Source organism: Lissotriton vulgaris, chromosome 11 (genome assembly GCF_964263255.1).
Source record: "Lissotriton vulgaris chromosome 11, aLisVul1.2, whole genome shotgun sequence".
NCBI lineage: Eukaryota > Metazoa > Chordata > Amphibia > Caudata > Salamandridae > Lissotriton > Lissotriton vulgaris.
Window position 1 is genome coordinate 980,339,739 of NC_141699.1, and position 13,751 is coordinate 980,353,489.

Genomic DNA, 13,751 nt, shown 5'->3' on the forward strand with positions numbered 1-13,751 from the left:
CTGATTGAGTTCCTCCCTGTTTGTTTATGTAGAACATCGCTGTTGTGTTGTCCGTCTGGATCAGCACTGTTTGATTGTACAACTTTGTCTGGAAGGCTTTCATAGCTAGGAGAACGGTCTTTAGTTCTAGGTAATTGATGTGTTTTACCGCATCTGCTTGTGTCCACAAGCCCCTCATGCGTAGTTTTTCCATGTGTGCTCCCCATCCCTTTTGGGATGCGTCCGTGGTGATGGTCACTGTTTGTGTTGGTGGTGTTAGAAGTTTTTAGTAGTAACTTTTGTTATGTTTCCCTTGTTCCACCATGATATCTCCTCTTGCACTGCGTGCATTACAACCACTAGGTCCTCCCAACACCCCGTCGCTTGTGACCATTGGTCCTGCAGACACTCCTGGAGTCGTCTCATGAGTAGTCGGACATTTGGTATTATGTGGATGCATGAGGCCATCATGCTCATCATCTTGCTCACCGTCCTCACTGTCAGAGCTTGCCCCTTCTGGTAGAGGTGCGCCTCCAACAGTGCTGCTGTTCTCTTCTCGCTGGGGAACACCTTCCCCTGAATGGTGTCGATTTGTGCCCCCAGAAATATTTTGACCTGTTGTGGGTTCATGGAGGATTTCTTCCAGTGAATGGAGAAACCTAGGGCGATTAGTGTGTCTGTCACTCTCTGAGCGTGCTGTTTGCACGTATTGTATGACTTTGCCTTTATGAGCCAATCGTCTAGGTAAGGGTATACGTGTATCCCCTCCCTCCTTAAGTGGGCTGCGACTCCGGCCAGACACTTTGTGAACACCCTTGGTGCTGATTTTAGTCCGAAGGCCAATGCCGTGAATTGGTAGTGGTCTGAGTGGATTGCAAATCATAGCAGATGCTTGTGCCGTCTGTTCATTGGGATGTGTAGGTAGGCATCCTTTAGGTCTATGGTGACCATGAAGTCCCCTGTTTGAATCTGTGGGAGTACTTCTTGCAGGGATGTCATTTTGAATTTCTGTGTCTTTATGAATTTGTTGAGGAACCTTAGGTCCAGGATGGGTCTCATTATTTTGTCTACTTTCGTCTAGTTTTTCTAACTCTATGCAGTACCCGTACTGTATTGTGTTGATGATCCATTTGTCAGTTGTAATGTTTCTCCACTCCTGGAGGAAGAGTTTTAATCTTCCTCCCAATGGTGTTACGTGCTCGTGGTGTTTCGGTGCGCGAGACTCATGTTTTTTGCTCTACCTTTGGAGTTTTTTGTAGGGTGTGCACTGTCAATGAGGCAGAGTCACTTGGGAGGTGGTTTGCTGTCCACCCCTCCTGGTGTTTCCACGTCCGCCCGCTCTCCCGCGAAAATACTGGCCCCTATGTTGGTATTTGTAAAAGAAAATAGGAGGTTCCCCTGTAATTTATAGCAGGGAGGGGGATCTTAACATAGAAAAAGATTTAGAGTCCCTGTCTTAAACGTAGCAGACTAGGATTTCTGAATCATTACTCATAGAAGGGGTCTAGCTTGGGAAGTAGGATAATTCTCCATATCACCTTAACAATACAATTTAGTAACACAAGCAAGGCAGAGTGGACAACTAAAACAAAGTGAATTAAACTGGAACCACTAGTAGATATACCAGGCAAACAGTTTGTCAATTAAAAATAATCATGAAATTTATTCTTTACCTCCCGGCTGGGTTACAATCTAAAACATAATAAAAAACCAATTTAAAAAACCACCAACAGTGGTAATACAGTGAATATATGTACAGTCAAAGTAAAAACAGTCGACGCAGCGTTTAGGTGCTTTTTCAATCTTGACACCTTCAGGACATTTACAACATTTGACTCCGTATCTATAAATTAAATAAGAGTATTTTAGCGTTTATTGTATACTTTGTTAGTTTCTTACACTTGCCTTGCTTTTTCTTTGAAAAATCTAATGCCTAGACGTTATTCAACATGCTTAACCCCTTAGTTTTTAAAACATCTAATTCTAAGCGAATCCAACATTAGGAAGCTCTCTGCGCAACCACATGGAAGGTTCTCAATACATCCAAGTCAGATTACTCATTTCATTCTGAATTTGTTGTTCCCATCCATTATCTACATGAGTCCACCCCTCTATGTCTATATACGATTTATGACTCATACCTGTTTTTCAAGTGGGAAAAGCGTTTCAATTGCTTTCCAATATGTTGTGAACTTCTCAGGTATTTAATATTTCTTGAGCTATATAAAAATAAGCACAAAAGAGCTCTTAATAGTCTCTTATACTATCGAACTCCCACCACTCAAACCTGTGGCCAATATCATAATTATTTACCTTAAATGTTAGAAATAAGATCTTCTGTGCGCACGGAGGGGCCACCGTTGATAAAGGGAGTAGGTTCTTTGGGTCTTTAGACCTAAACATATAAAGGTCCTATCTGTCTGAGCCACCTACATATAGATGTTAGTTTTTAAAAGAAGCTCATGTTTATTTACAACATGTCTCGGACACAGTATACTAACCTGCTTTGATATCAGGTGAATCTTTTAGTATATTGGTTTGATGATATTTAGTGATCCAATTCTTCTCTTGATAGGTAGAAGAGGATATCTGTGGATATACAGCAAAGAAATATGGGGGGGACTTATAATATGGATCTAGATTTTAAAGGCAGTTGATCCAAGCCTACATGTTGTTATAATGCTATGTCTAGGGGTTATCTATCATTTAATCCCGTTGGACAAGATGCATTTTGTTTATTTGAGATTGGCACAATGTAGTTATGATTAAAAACATTAACCTCTATATGTATCTAAAGCTTCATATGCAAAAACGAGCTAGGAGCATATAAATTTCTAAAGCGAACAGGGATTGTTAATAACATTACCACTCCTAACCAGATATCAATTCTATATAATTCTCACTCTTGTTAGTCCCGTTTATGCATAGAAACAGTCAATAGACTGAACAGAGCTCAAGGGACCTACAGGTTGGGTCTGATCAGAGTTCCTAACCGGCAGAGTTATGGCTCTATCTACCCTTAACCCAAGGAACCCTCGCCTACCTTTTGGTAAATGTACGGCCTCCCTGCTCCTCCGTGCTCTCGTCTTCATGAAAATTCGAAGTATACCCTAGATACTTGGGGACGGCGTTTTTATACTGACACTTCCCGTGTTGACCCGGAAGTGGCGGGTCACAATCATTCCGCGATGTTGAAGCTCTGACTCTTTTAGTTAAATATTCATCTATTATTTATTTATATATGGCGTTGCATGTTAGCGGTGCATTTAGCACGGTGAATCCTTGTTTTGTATCGAAAACGGGCTCCCTGACCCGGAAGTAGATTACCTGGATGCGCAACCTCGGCATTATCGATGCTTCTAAATATAGACACTGAGCATACTACTTTGTTTTATTGGCATTTCAGAATCTATGTTCACTCATGTTTTCAAAATATGCGTTTATATACGCCTCTTGTTAAACCTAGTCGATTTATCATGGCGGCCATATTGGATTGGGCAGACTAAACTTCACATTAGTGTAAATTAAGATATGCAACTCTGTAGTTGGCTTAATACAGATTTTAGTAGCTGTTATCACATTCAACAATGTTGGTTTACCAATGCAAAGCACTACTTACTAGTTATTACGATCTATACATTTTGTAAATACGATCGAATTATTTACATACGATTCATTCTATACATACAGTTTAGACAGTGCAAGTCCGCGTTTGACTATAATTTCAATATACTTGCAATCTCAGTCCACGAAGTTATGTTTATCTTTATTTACATTCATTAATATTTATTTACCAATGCGAAACACTCCTGCTTGGTTTTTATGATCTATGTATTCTATACATACGATCGAGCGTTTCTATTCGCATTATGTTCATACATATAACTTCAAAAGTGCAAGTACACATTCAACAATAATTTCAATATACCTGCAATCTATGGACATGAGTCCTGAAACGGCAGAAAACATAACAAGTGCTATTTATAATAATACCAGAGAACATTAGTCCTATGTAAATGTTGTGCTAATTTATCCAGTTCAAGGGGTAGTAAATGATATGTTTATCCATACATTCAGACTGTATATGATATCTACCCACATTTGCAACAGTTTCATTAATAACAATCCCTAATTTACGGGCAGGTTCTTCTGATCCTATGATTCTAACTAGTTATTCCTAAATAGGAAGTTGTAACGTTCTATAAAGTTGAGCTGTTATCCTGTATTAAACCAGATTCCCAGGAGGGGCTTTTTCCAATGATTCACTGGATGCTGAGACTGAAATGGCCAATCTTACATGTTTTCATACTGTTACAGGGCTATCATAGGATCAGGACCCCAGGTGTGAACACGGGGACTATGGGAAATAAGATTTTTACAGTAGGTTCCATCTTGCTATGATTATTATAGGATTAATCTTTCCCATTCCTCTCGGTTATTTAATCCAGTGCGAAAGGTGTTAAATAAAGACATATAAAATTGTTCTCTTTTCTTTCTTTTGTTATTCCCATTTCCGCCTCTAGTGCTATGTGATATTACCTCGACCACGCACCATTTTAGATCTTCTAGTTTGTGGTTGTGTGCTAGCCAATGTTCCACTAGCGGGGCGGATTACTTTTGTGTTCTGATAGCAGACTTGTGTTCTGTTATTCTAGTTTTTACTTCTCTGGCTGTTTCTCCGATATAGGCTTTATTGCAGGGGCACTTTATCATATAAATCAGATCTTTAGTTTTACAATTTACAATTTTTTTTATCTTGTGTTCTATTCCATTATAAGATATTGAGTTGCCTTTCATCAATGATGTGCAATTCGAACACATATTGCAGGTAAAATTCCCGGTCGGGAGGGGTGTTTTATTGATTGTACTTAAGGTGTTAGGGGTCTTTTCTTTGAAAGTATGGACCAGGCAGTTTTTAATTGTTCTGTTTCTCCGAAAACTAAACATAGGTTTAGGAATATTTTCTCCTGGCCTATCATTAAGTAACGACCAATTGCGATTTATGATGTTTTTTATTTTGTTACTCGCTGCACTAAAATTGGTTCCAAAGATTAGTCTGTCATTAGTTCGGTCGTTTTTTTCTTTATTTTCTTTATTTTTATCAAAGAGTGCGTCTCTATTGTAGTATTTTGCACGTTTGTATGCTCGTTTAATTAGATTTTTAGGGTATCCTTGATTTCTGAGTTTAACGGATAGGGCATCTGCATGTTTATTAAAATCTTGCATATTAGTACAATTTCGTCTAATCCGCAAGTATTGTCCGAACGGTATATTGTCCTTTTGGCTATTAGGGTGATTGCTCTTATAGTGTAACAGGGTGTTTCGATCAGTTGGTTTGGTATAAAGATCAACACCTACAGCTGCAGTATCTACTCTGATTCTGATATCTAGGAATTCAATTGTTTCCTTGTTGTAATTGGAAGTGAATTTGAGATTTTTATCCCCTAGATTTAACCAAAGAATAAAATCATTAAGTAAATCCAGGGTGCCAGTCCAAATAAAGAAAATGTCGATGTATCTCGACCAACATGTGATATTTTCACTGAATGGTGCTATATTGTTAAAAATATGTTTATCCTCGAAGGCTGCTACGTATAAGCATGCCAGACTTGGGGCGCAGGTTGCCCCCATACTGGTCCCTTTTATCTGTTTGTAAAAATTGTTCTTAAATAAAAAAATATTTTTTAAAATAATTTCTGCACACTCCAGAATGAACGTTGCGTGCTGGCTTAAATCTTCTGCTCCTTTTTTAAGGAGGCCCTCTAACATCCTGATGGTGTCATCCTGTGGGATGTTTGTATAGAGGGCCTCTATGTCCAGGGTGACCAGCCATTGTGTAGTAATATCATACGGTAAACCTTCTATTTTTTCAATCATACATGTTGTATCTTTTATGTATGCCTTCTGATTCGTTACAATTGGTTGAAGGAACCTATCTATATATTTACTCAGAGGTTCTGTGATAGAATCAATAGATGACACAATGGGCCGCATAGGTGGGTCAACTATATTTTTGTGGACTTTAGGGAGCCCATAGAGGGCAGGAATAATTGGTGCCTCATTTTTTAAAAATTTATATTCATCTGAGCAAATTATCTCATCTTATTGAGCGAAGTTGAGAAGCATATTCACTTTCAGGATCAACGCATTCCACTCCAGTCTACTTGAGGAGCAATAGTGTTCAGTATTGTTTAAAAGAAGCATCATTCTTTTATCATAGTCTTCAGTATTAATTAGAACATTGTCTCCGGGTTTAATGGTTAAAAGATCATTATTTTCTAGGTTTTTTAACGCAACTCTTTCGTCTGGACTCAGATTATTAGTACCTGTTGAAGGGTGCATTAATAGTTCTGAGATGTTGCTTTCTACCACCTTTTCAAACAGATCCACTTGTTTATTTACCATCCCAACATTGGGTGTCCAAGTAGATTTGGGTTTCAGACCAGATTTATTAGTAGGGCCCTCTCTTGGAGGTTTATCTCTGAAAAAGTCTTGCAGTCTAATTTTTCTAAAAAATCCCTGTAGATCTCTTTCTAAATTGTATTTGTTAACTCGGGTACTAATGGCGAAACCTAAGCCTTTTTCAAGAACTTCTTTTTCTGTTTTATTTAGAGAGATATCAGAGATTTATAATTGCTGCTTTTTGATTTAATCCCACTTCGGTTTGACTCCTTGTATAGTATCTCCTCCGTTGCTGAGGTTGAGGGTAGAACTTCCCTCTCCCATTGCCTCTCGGGTGATTGTAATGGTTTTGGTGGTTCCCTCGGCCCCGTTGTCCTAAAAAAGGTAGCGACTCTCTATTCGGGGTTGAGGTGGATTCTCCTGCTCTATTTTTATCCACTGTCTTTTCTTGTTCAGAGTCAGTACTTGTGTACGAGGAGTCCGAAAAGGTAACTCGTTTTTTAGGGTATGTACGCCAAGGTTGTTGCCATTGATTTCTATTAGGGAAATTCTCTCTAGGACGATCAAAAAAATCTTTCTGTGTATAAGGATAAACTATCTCAGTGTTGTAATTAGAGACATCTTTGTTAAATGTATTCGTTTTTTTTACCAAATAGATAGTCCCTATAACCAGAGACGTCTTTTTGAATTTCCTCTAATTTTTTCTTTGCATCTTCCAATATTGAGGTTTCTAATTTGGCTTCTAACTCTGCTATCTCTTTTCTCTCTATTATTAAAATGGAATTGGCCGTTTCAATTAACATCCAATCCCTGCTGCATCTATTGGCAATCAGGGTCCAATTTTCTATAAATTTAGCATGTCGTATAAAAACACCGGGTTAGTTTTTAACCTGTAGGCCACTGGGGATTAAGCCTTTCTTAAGATAGTCAATTAGTAAGTCCGCATGTAATTCTGTGCGGACTAGTTTCTTTTTGTTGTTCCATAGTTCACGCCATTTATCTTCATGATTATTGGTATTTGCAATAGAGGTGTAATTTTTTGAAGTACCATTTACAATTTTAAAAACTAAAGGGTTCTCGGAAGAAGAGTTCAATAAAATTGTAAATGGTACTTCAAAAAATTACACCTCTATTGCAAATACCAGTACAAATGCTGCAGAGCATGGGCAGGTCAGGATTTGTTTCTGAGAAGGAATCCGGGTTTCTAATAGGAAGCATGATGAATCCTTTTCTTCCTCTAATTGTACCCAATTTGTGTCTGCTGCCCTTTTAAGGAGGCTATTGTACAATGCCAGGTCATCCAGTGGTGAAGGTCTCAAATGATAGTTGTCAATCCCTTCTTAAGGAGACTCCGCTTCTTGCCATGCATACTCAAATTGTCCGTGTTCTTAAACGCGGCTGAGTCTTCTTCCTCGAGTTTGTAAAACTCCTATTGTTGCTCTTCGTATGGCTCTGGGGTTGCTGAGGTCTCCATGCATGCTGTTTCATACTTTGCTTCTGTGGATCCAGGCAGCCTTGTTGGGATGGAAACCTCATGGAGTTGCTGAACTCCTCCTTCCTCTGGAGACTGTCCGCCATTTGGTCCTAGAGCCTTCGCATGCTCCACTCAACCTTAAGTGCGGATTAACTGCCACCAAATCTTTGCTCCTATCAGTGTCCTTTGGTTGGGACCGGTGAAGCTCCTTATGTTAGTGCTGTTCTTCATTTGATTGTTTTGAAGCCAAGGCTGCTTTCAAGGACTGAGTCCGAGGACTTCGCACCGTGCCTTTTGGCAGTTTTTTGACCTTCTGTCATCTTTCACAGCCTTACACGCTTCCCTCCTTTTGGCATCAGCAGAAGTGTCTTCGATGCCCGACCCCTCTTCTTGCGCTCATTCGGCCTCCTGGATACACACTTCATAATCCCTGGATATGCCAAGTTCTTACAGGGATTCCTGAGTCTTGCGGGTACTAGCCATGGCATGGTGAGCTAGTCTATCAACATCGTACCTTGAGGGTTTCGATTTGCACAGGCTTTACAATCTTCGTCCTGTGGTCTTTAGGCAGGCACAGATTGAAGACTTCACGTGGATTCCCTCTGTGCAAGCTTGTGGTGCAGTTAGGGCACAACTTAAAAGGGTTATTTTTCATGACCCTCTACTCATTCGCCGACCACGTGGGTGTCACAGGCGGGTGTACGTACACTCTTTGGGACCTTTGGTATTTTCCAGTCAATTTCTCCTGTTATTCACTGGGATTCTTTGGATCTCTGCCATCATGATTCCAGACCAAACAGGTAAAAAAGAAATCTAAAGATGGTGACCACGCCTAGGCACTTGCGGGGCACCATTTGACGTCACATGAGGGATCGACTTGCCATCAAATGGTGGTCGACAATGCTCACAGCAATATAAAAACAAACAGAGGCGAGAGAAGATGGACAAACACTAATCCTGACTCAACGACTAGATACTGGAATAGATGCACATCAAGTGAATCCAGAAAACGATTAATGCTGCAAAACTACTAATTCCATGTCTATGAAAGCTCATGCATTTAACACTTACCTTTTTTAATTCCTTTTCTGTCTCAGGCAATTTGACCTCAAGCTCTTTGATTGCACTTTTTCTTTCACGCAAAGTATCTGAAGCAGTTGTCAGAGCCTCCTTAGCCTTATTCAATTGTAAAAGAGCAGTATTATGTCGACTCAGATATATATCAAGCTCAGACTGAGCAACTTCCATCGCAGAACGTGCTTCATTTACAGTTTTGCTGAATTCCATAAGTTCTTTTTCCTTCCCCTGCACAAGTCACACAGTAAAAAAGTTAATTTTCACAAGCCTAACTTAATGTGCAAGTACATCCTGAGTTCACTTTAAAAACATTTCAGATACAAAACTGGTGAGAGAAACGGGACCATGTACAACATGGCGGGTCGGATCATTTTACAAGCAGTAGATAATTGTGGCCACTTCTGAACAACATGGAGTGAAAACAGACAAGCCAGAGTGACTGAACCTTCCCTCTCAAATAGGGACACTAACGAACAAGTTACTTACCTTCGGTAACGCTTTCTCTGTAAGAAACATAGGTTAGTTATAGATTAGGTTAGTTATAGATTTCTTACCCTAGAATTACCCCCATGAGTCAGACTGGATCCGGAGATTTTTTTCTTCAGCGGTACCCGGTGGTGTTGGTCCACTCTGCGTTCATGGTTGGTGTCGTGGTCGCCGGGATGATGTCGCGACAGCTACTTAGATGCCTCCCTCATGCACTATCAGTTCTGTACACCACTTTCCACACCAGAAGCACAGCCATGCAAGACACTGACCACTGGTGCACACAACTAGGACCCTGAAAGAAAATACTTGACCCTAGAAGTCAGTTCACAGAACGGGGAGGATGGGTGGGGCGGTAAGGAATCTATAATTCACCTATGTTTTACAGACTTATCGTTACCAAAGGTAAGTAAGTTGTTCATCTGAAACAAACATTTATAGATTCCCTACCTTCAAATAGTTACCCCAGAGGTGGTTCTGCAACCCAGGTTTACACCAGAAAGTCCTGGAGAACAGCACGGCTAAAAAAGCAGTCTCTACGGACTTGGCTGCCCAGACAGTAGTGTTTAGTGAGCGTGTGCAGAGATGCCCATGTAGCTGCCTGACATGTCATTCAGGGGAACTCCTCGTCCCAAAGCAGTAGTAGCTGCCGTCGCCCAGGTGGAATGGGTGTGCAACCCCACTGGAGGCTCCTTTGCCAAAGAATAGCACGCCTTATTGCACAAAACAACCCACCTAGAGTTTGTGCACGGCCCAACCTTTCTTGGTGCCCATGAAGCCAACAAAGAGCTGGTCGTCCATCGGAATTGCTTGGTGTGATCCAAATAAAATGAAAATGCACCTTTTGGGTCCACATGACAGACTCTCTTCCTCCTTAGAAGGATGCGGAAAGAAGGTGGGCAAAGTGACGGTTTGACCAATATGAAAAGAAGTAACCACTTTGGGAAGAAAGTAAGTTCTGGTTCTTAGGACGACCTTGGGAGGGAGCCAGGCACGGTGGTCGGCGGACCAGTGGTGCGCTTGCTCTGGGAGGAGACTGCTTAAAACTAGAGCCTCTTGCCTCCGCGCAGCAGTGCGCCTAAGGAGCGCCGAAGGAAAGCCCGCCTACGCCCGTCAACGCCCTGGAGGCGAATGGGAGCGGCCGGGCAGGGCTTGGCATTTGGGCTATATATGCCGGCTGCAGGATGCCGACATTCAGCAGCCGCGCTGCTCTCTGAGGATAAAGGCAAGTCTTTGTTGTTCGGTCTTTCCGGGGCGGCCTAACGGCAAGAGGCGCTCTCCGGGCTGTGGATGGCTTCCGGGGAAAGCCCCTGTTTCGGCTCTTTGTCCCCCGCCCATCAGGTATTCCTTCTTTCTGCTAAACACCAGATATCTGTGTAAACATGCCATGGATATTCATGAGCTTCTGGTGACTAAGGAACCGCTGGGCCTCTTTCTAACCGAGACATGGCTCGGGGAAGGCTCTAACCCCGGATATTGCTACTGCGATCCCGCCCAACTATGTGATTTTCAAGCAGGATAGGGTCACAGGCAGGGGTGGGGGAGTTGCGATTGTGGTAAAGAGAACTGTCACTTGTTCCATCCTTTCCATCGATGTCATTTCGGGCTTGAGTCCCTTGCTTTCTCTATAGCCTTGTCCCCTCACCAGTCGTGCACTGGCCTTTTGATTTACAGACCTCCAGGGCCCCCTGGCTCTTTCTTTGAAGAGCTGCAAGCCGTGGGGACGTCACTGTGTCTGAAGGCCGAACATTGCATAGTACTGGGGGATTTTAATATCCATATGTAGGTTGGGACGGAAGTGGATTCTATCAAGGTCCAAGATGTTATTCTCCCCCTTGGACTTGTTCCTTACCACTCTGTTTTAAAGCATAATAAATGCCATACACTCGACCAAGTGTTCTCCACCATTCCGGTCGATATGGTCTCCCTACACCTCTACTCTGGTCTGATCATTTTTTAATCAACTTTTATATCTGGGGCAGCAGCAAGCCAGGGAGTAGCATCTCTAGTCTGTTCTGCCAGGCCCCGCGGGCCTTCCATCGTGTTTCCGTGAAGATGGCCAAGGTTTGTGTACGCCACCTGTGTGCATTGTCTGGCAATCTGGAGAGGGACTTGGACTCTCTGCAGACGTGGCTCACGGATAGATTAGAGGAATTGGCTCCCATAATGCCTCCACGTAAATCTGTTAGCCGATCCTCGGCCCCCTGGTTCTCCGACTCGTTGGTATTGGCGCAGCGGCAATGTAAGGTGGCAGAGAGCCTGGTGGCGCCAGTATGATTCCTTGGCTAAGGAGACATATAGGTCGGCCATTAAAAGCTATCATCCTGACATTTTGTCTGCAAAGAAAGCCTATTTTTCTAAAAGAATTGAGACTGCGGCCAACACCAGCAAGGAGATTCTTTCAATAGTTAGGGAATTTACTTCTCCTAAATCCAGTATTCCACCCGGTCTTCATTCTGAGTCTTGGGTAACTTCCTTGGCTAATTTCTTTACGAAGAAAATCAAGTCCATCCAGGCCTCCTTTCTGGCGTGTGGGGCAGTGGCTACCCCTGCGTCAGTACGGCACTGGATCCGACAAGAGATTTGGCCCATACCTTCTCTGAATTCCCTTTACTCTCCACTGCTGTTTCTCTGGACATTTTGTCCAAACTAAAGTCCGGCTCCCCTATGGACCCTTGCCCAGCTAAAATGTTGGCCAGAATGGCGGTAGTGCTGAATCCGGTCATCAACCCAGTGCAGAATCTGTCTCTAAGCACGGGGGTGGTTCCGTCAGTCTGGAAGCAGGCACTTGTCATCCCACTGCTTAAGAAGCCCAATCTGGACCCGGAGGGGTATGCCAACTATAGGCCGATTTCTCTTCTACCCGCTCTTGCTAAAGTAGTGGAGAAACATGTACAGACTTCTCTCTCTAACTTCTTGGAGACTAATAATCTTCTCCACAGCTCGCAGTCCGGTTTTCGGGCTAACCTGAGTACAGAGACGGCGCTGCTGAAGTTATTGAAATTATCAAGGAGGTTTTGGACTCTGGAGGTAAAGCCATGTTGGTTATGTTAGATCTTTCAGCGGCATTTGACACCGTCCCCCACGAGGGTCTCCAAGGAAGACTCCGGGAGATTGGTGTGCGGGAGACGGTGCTCAGCTGGTTCTGCTCCTTTCTGGCTGGCCGGAGTCAGACGGTCTGGGCTCCTCCTTTCTCTGCCGCGGTGCCGCCACTGGAGGTCGGGGTCCCGCAGAAGTCGATATTGAGCCCAACCCTGTAACATCTTTATGACCCCTCTGGCAGAGTCCATTGGAGCCCAGATTCTGTCATACGCCGATGACGCGCAGCTCCTTTTCACTTGTGGGAAAGGGGCTGAGTTCGATGGGGAGTTTATCAGAGGTTGCCTGGGGGCTGTGTTTAACTGGTTCCATCTACACAGCCTCAAGTGTAACTGATAAGTCAGAGGTGCTTTTCTTTGGTTGCCGCTCGGATCCCATCTGGCAACCTTGGTGGCCTGAGAAGATGTTTCCACCTTCGGCTGCCTCTACGACGGCCAAGAACCTTGGAATTAAAATTGATAAGGATCTAACGATGAAACCCCAGATTCTTGGCCTAACCGGGAGGTGTTTTGGTTTGCTCAAGATGCTGCGCAAATTCCTTCCACTCTTGACACCTGCACATAGAAAGATCACTGTGCAGGCGCTTATTGGCTCGCATCTGGACTACGCCAACATCCTGTATTTGGGTCTTCCAGAATACCTTCTCCACCTTCTCCAACGGCTGCAGGTAGTGCAGAACTCAGCGGCGCGTGCCATCTTCGGACTCCATCGGCGCGCCAGAGCTTCTGACCTCTTGTAGACCTTGCACAGGCTGCCCATCCAGAAGCGTATCGCTTTTAAAGCCCTTACTCAGGCCTTTAAAGCCCTTCACATGACCGGAGCTAAATACATTAAAAAAAGGCTGGCTTTTTACCAACCTGCCAGATCACTGAGAACAGAGTCTTAGGGTCTGGCCTCAGTCCCGGCCATAGGAAAAACTCGGATTGGCGACCGGTCATTTCGGCGCCTAGCCCCCCAGCTGTGGAATACACTGCTGGTCACCCTGCGCAGGAATTCTAACCTGTTGGCCTTTAGGAAGGACTTGAAATTTTGGTTGTTTGTGCAGTAGTTATCTTTTCCCCTTTTTACTTTTGCCCTTCGTTCGTGTTAGGTCAAAGCGCCGGGACAATCCTCGGAGTAGCTGAGCACTATACAAAACCTTCCTTAACATTAACATTAACCTTGTCCGGATGAACAGCCAGAAAAGGAGGCTTTGAAGAAAGAGCTTGTAGCTTACTCACCCTGCAAGCAGAGG

At 43.2% G+C, this 13,751-nt stretch overlaps 1 protein-coding gene across 2 annotated transcripts in view; it reads right to left on the reverse strand.

The window, feature by feature from the left end:
• Positions 1–13,751, reverse strand: part of SMC4 (structural maintenance of chromosomes 4) — a 512,503-nt gene that overhangs the window by 316,567 nt on the left and 182,185 nt on the right. For both annotated transcript variants that reach the window (XM_086944206.1, XM_086944207.1), the window contains exon 11: positions 8,927–9,160. In XM_086944206.1, the coding sequence (XP_086800332.1) occupies positions 8,927–9,160 (234 nt within the window). The remainder of the gene's footprint in view (positions 1–8,926; positions 9,161–13,751) is intronic.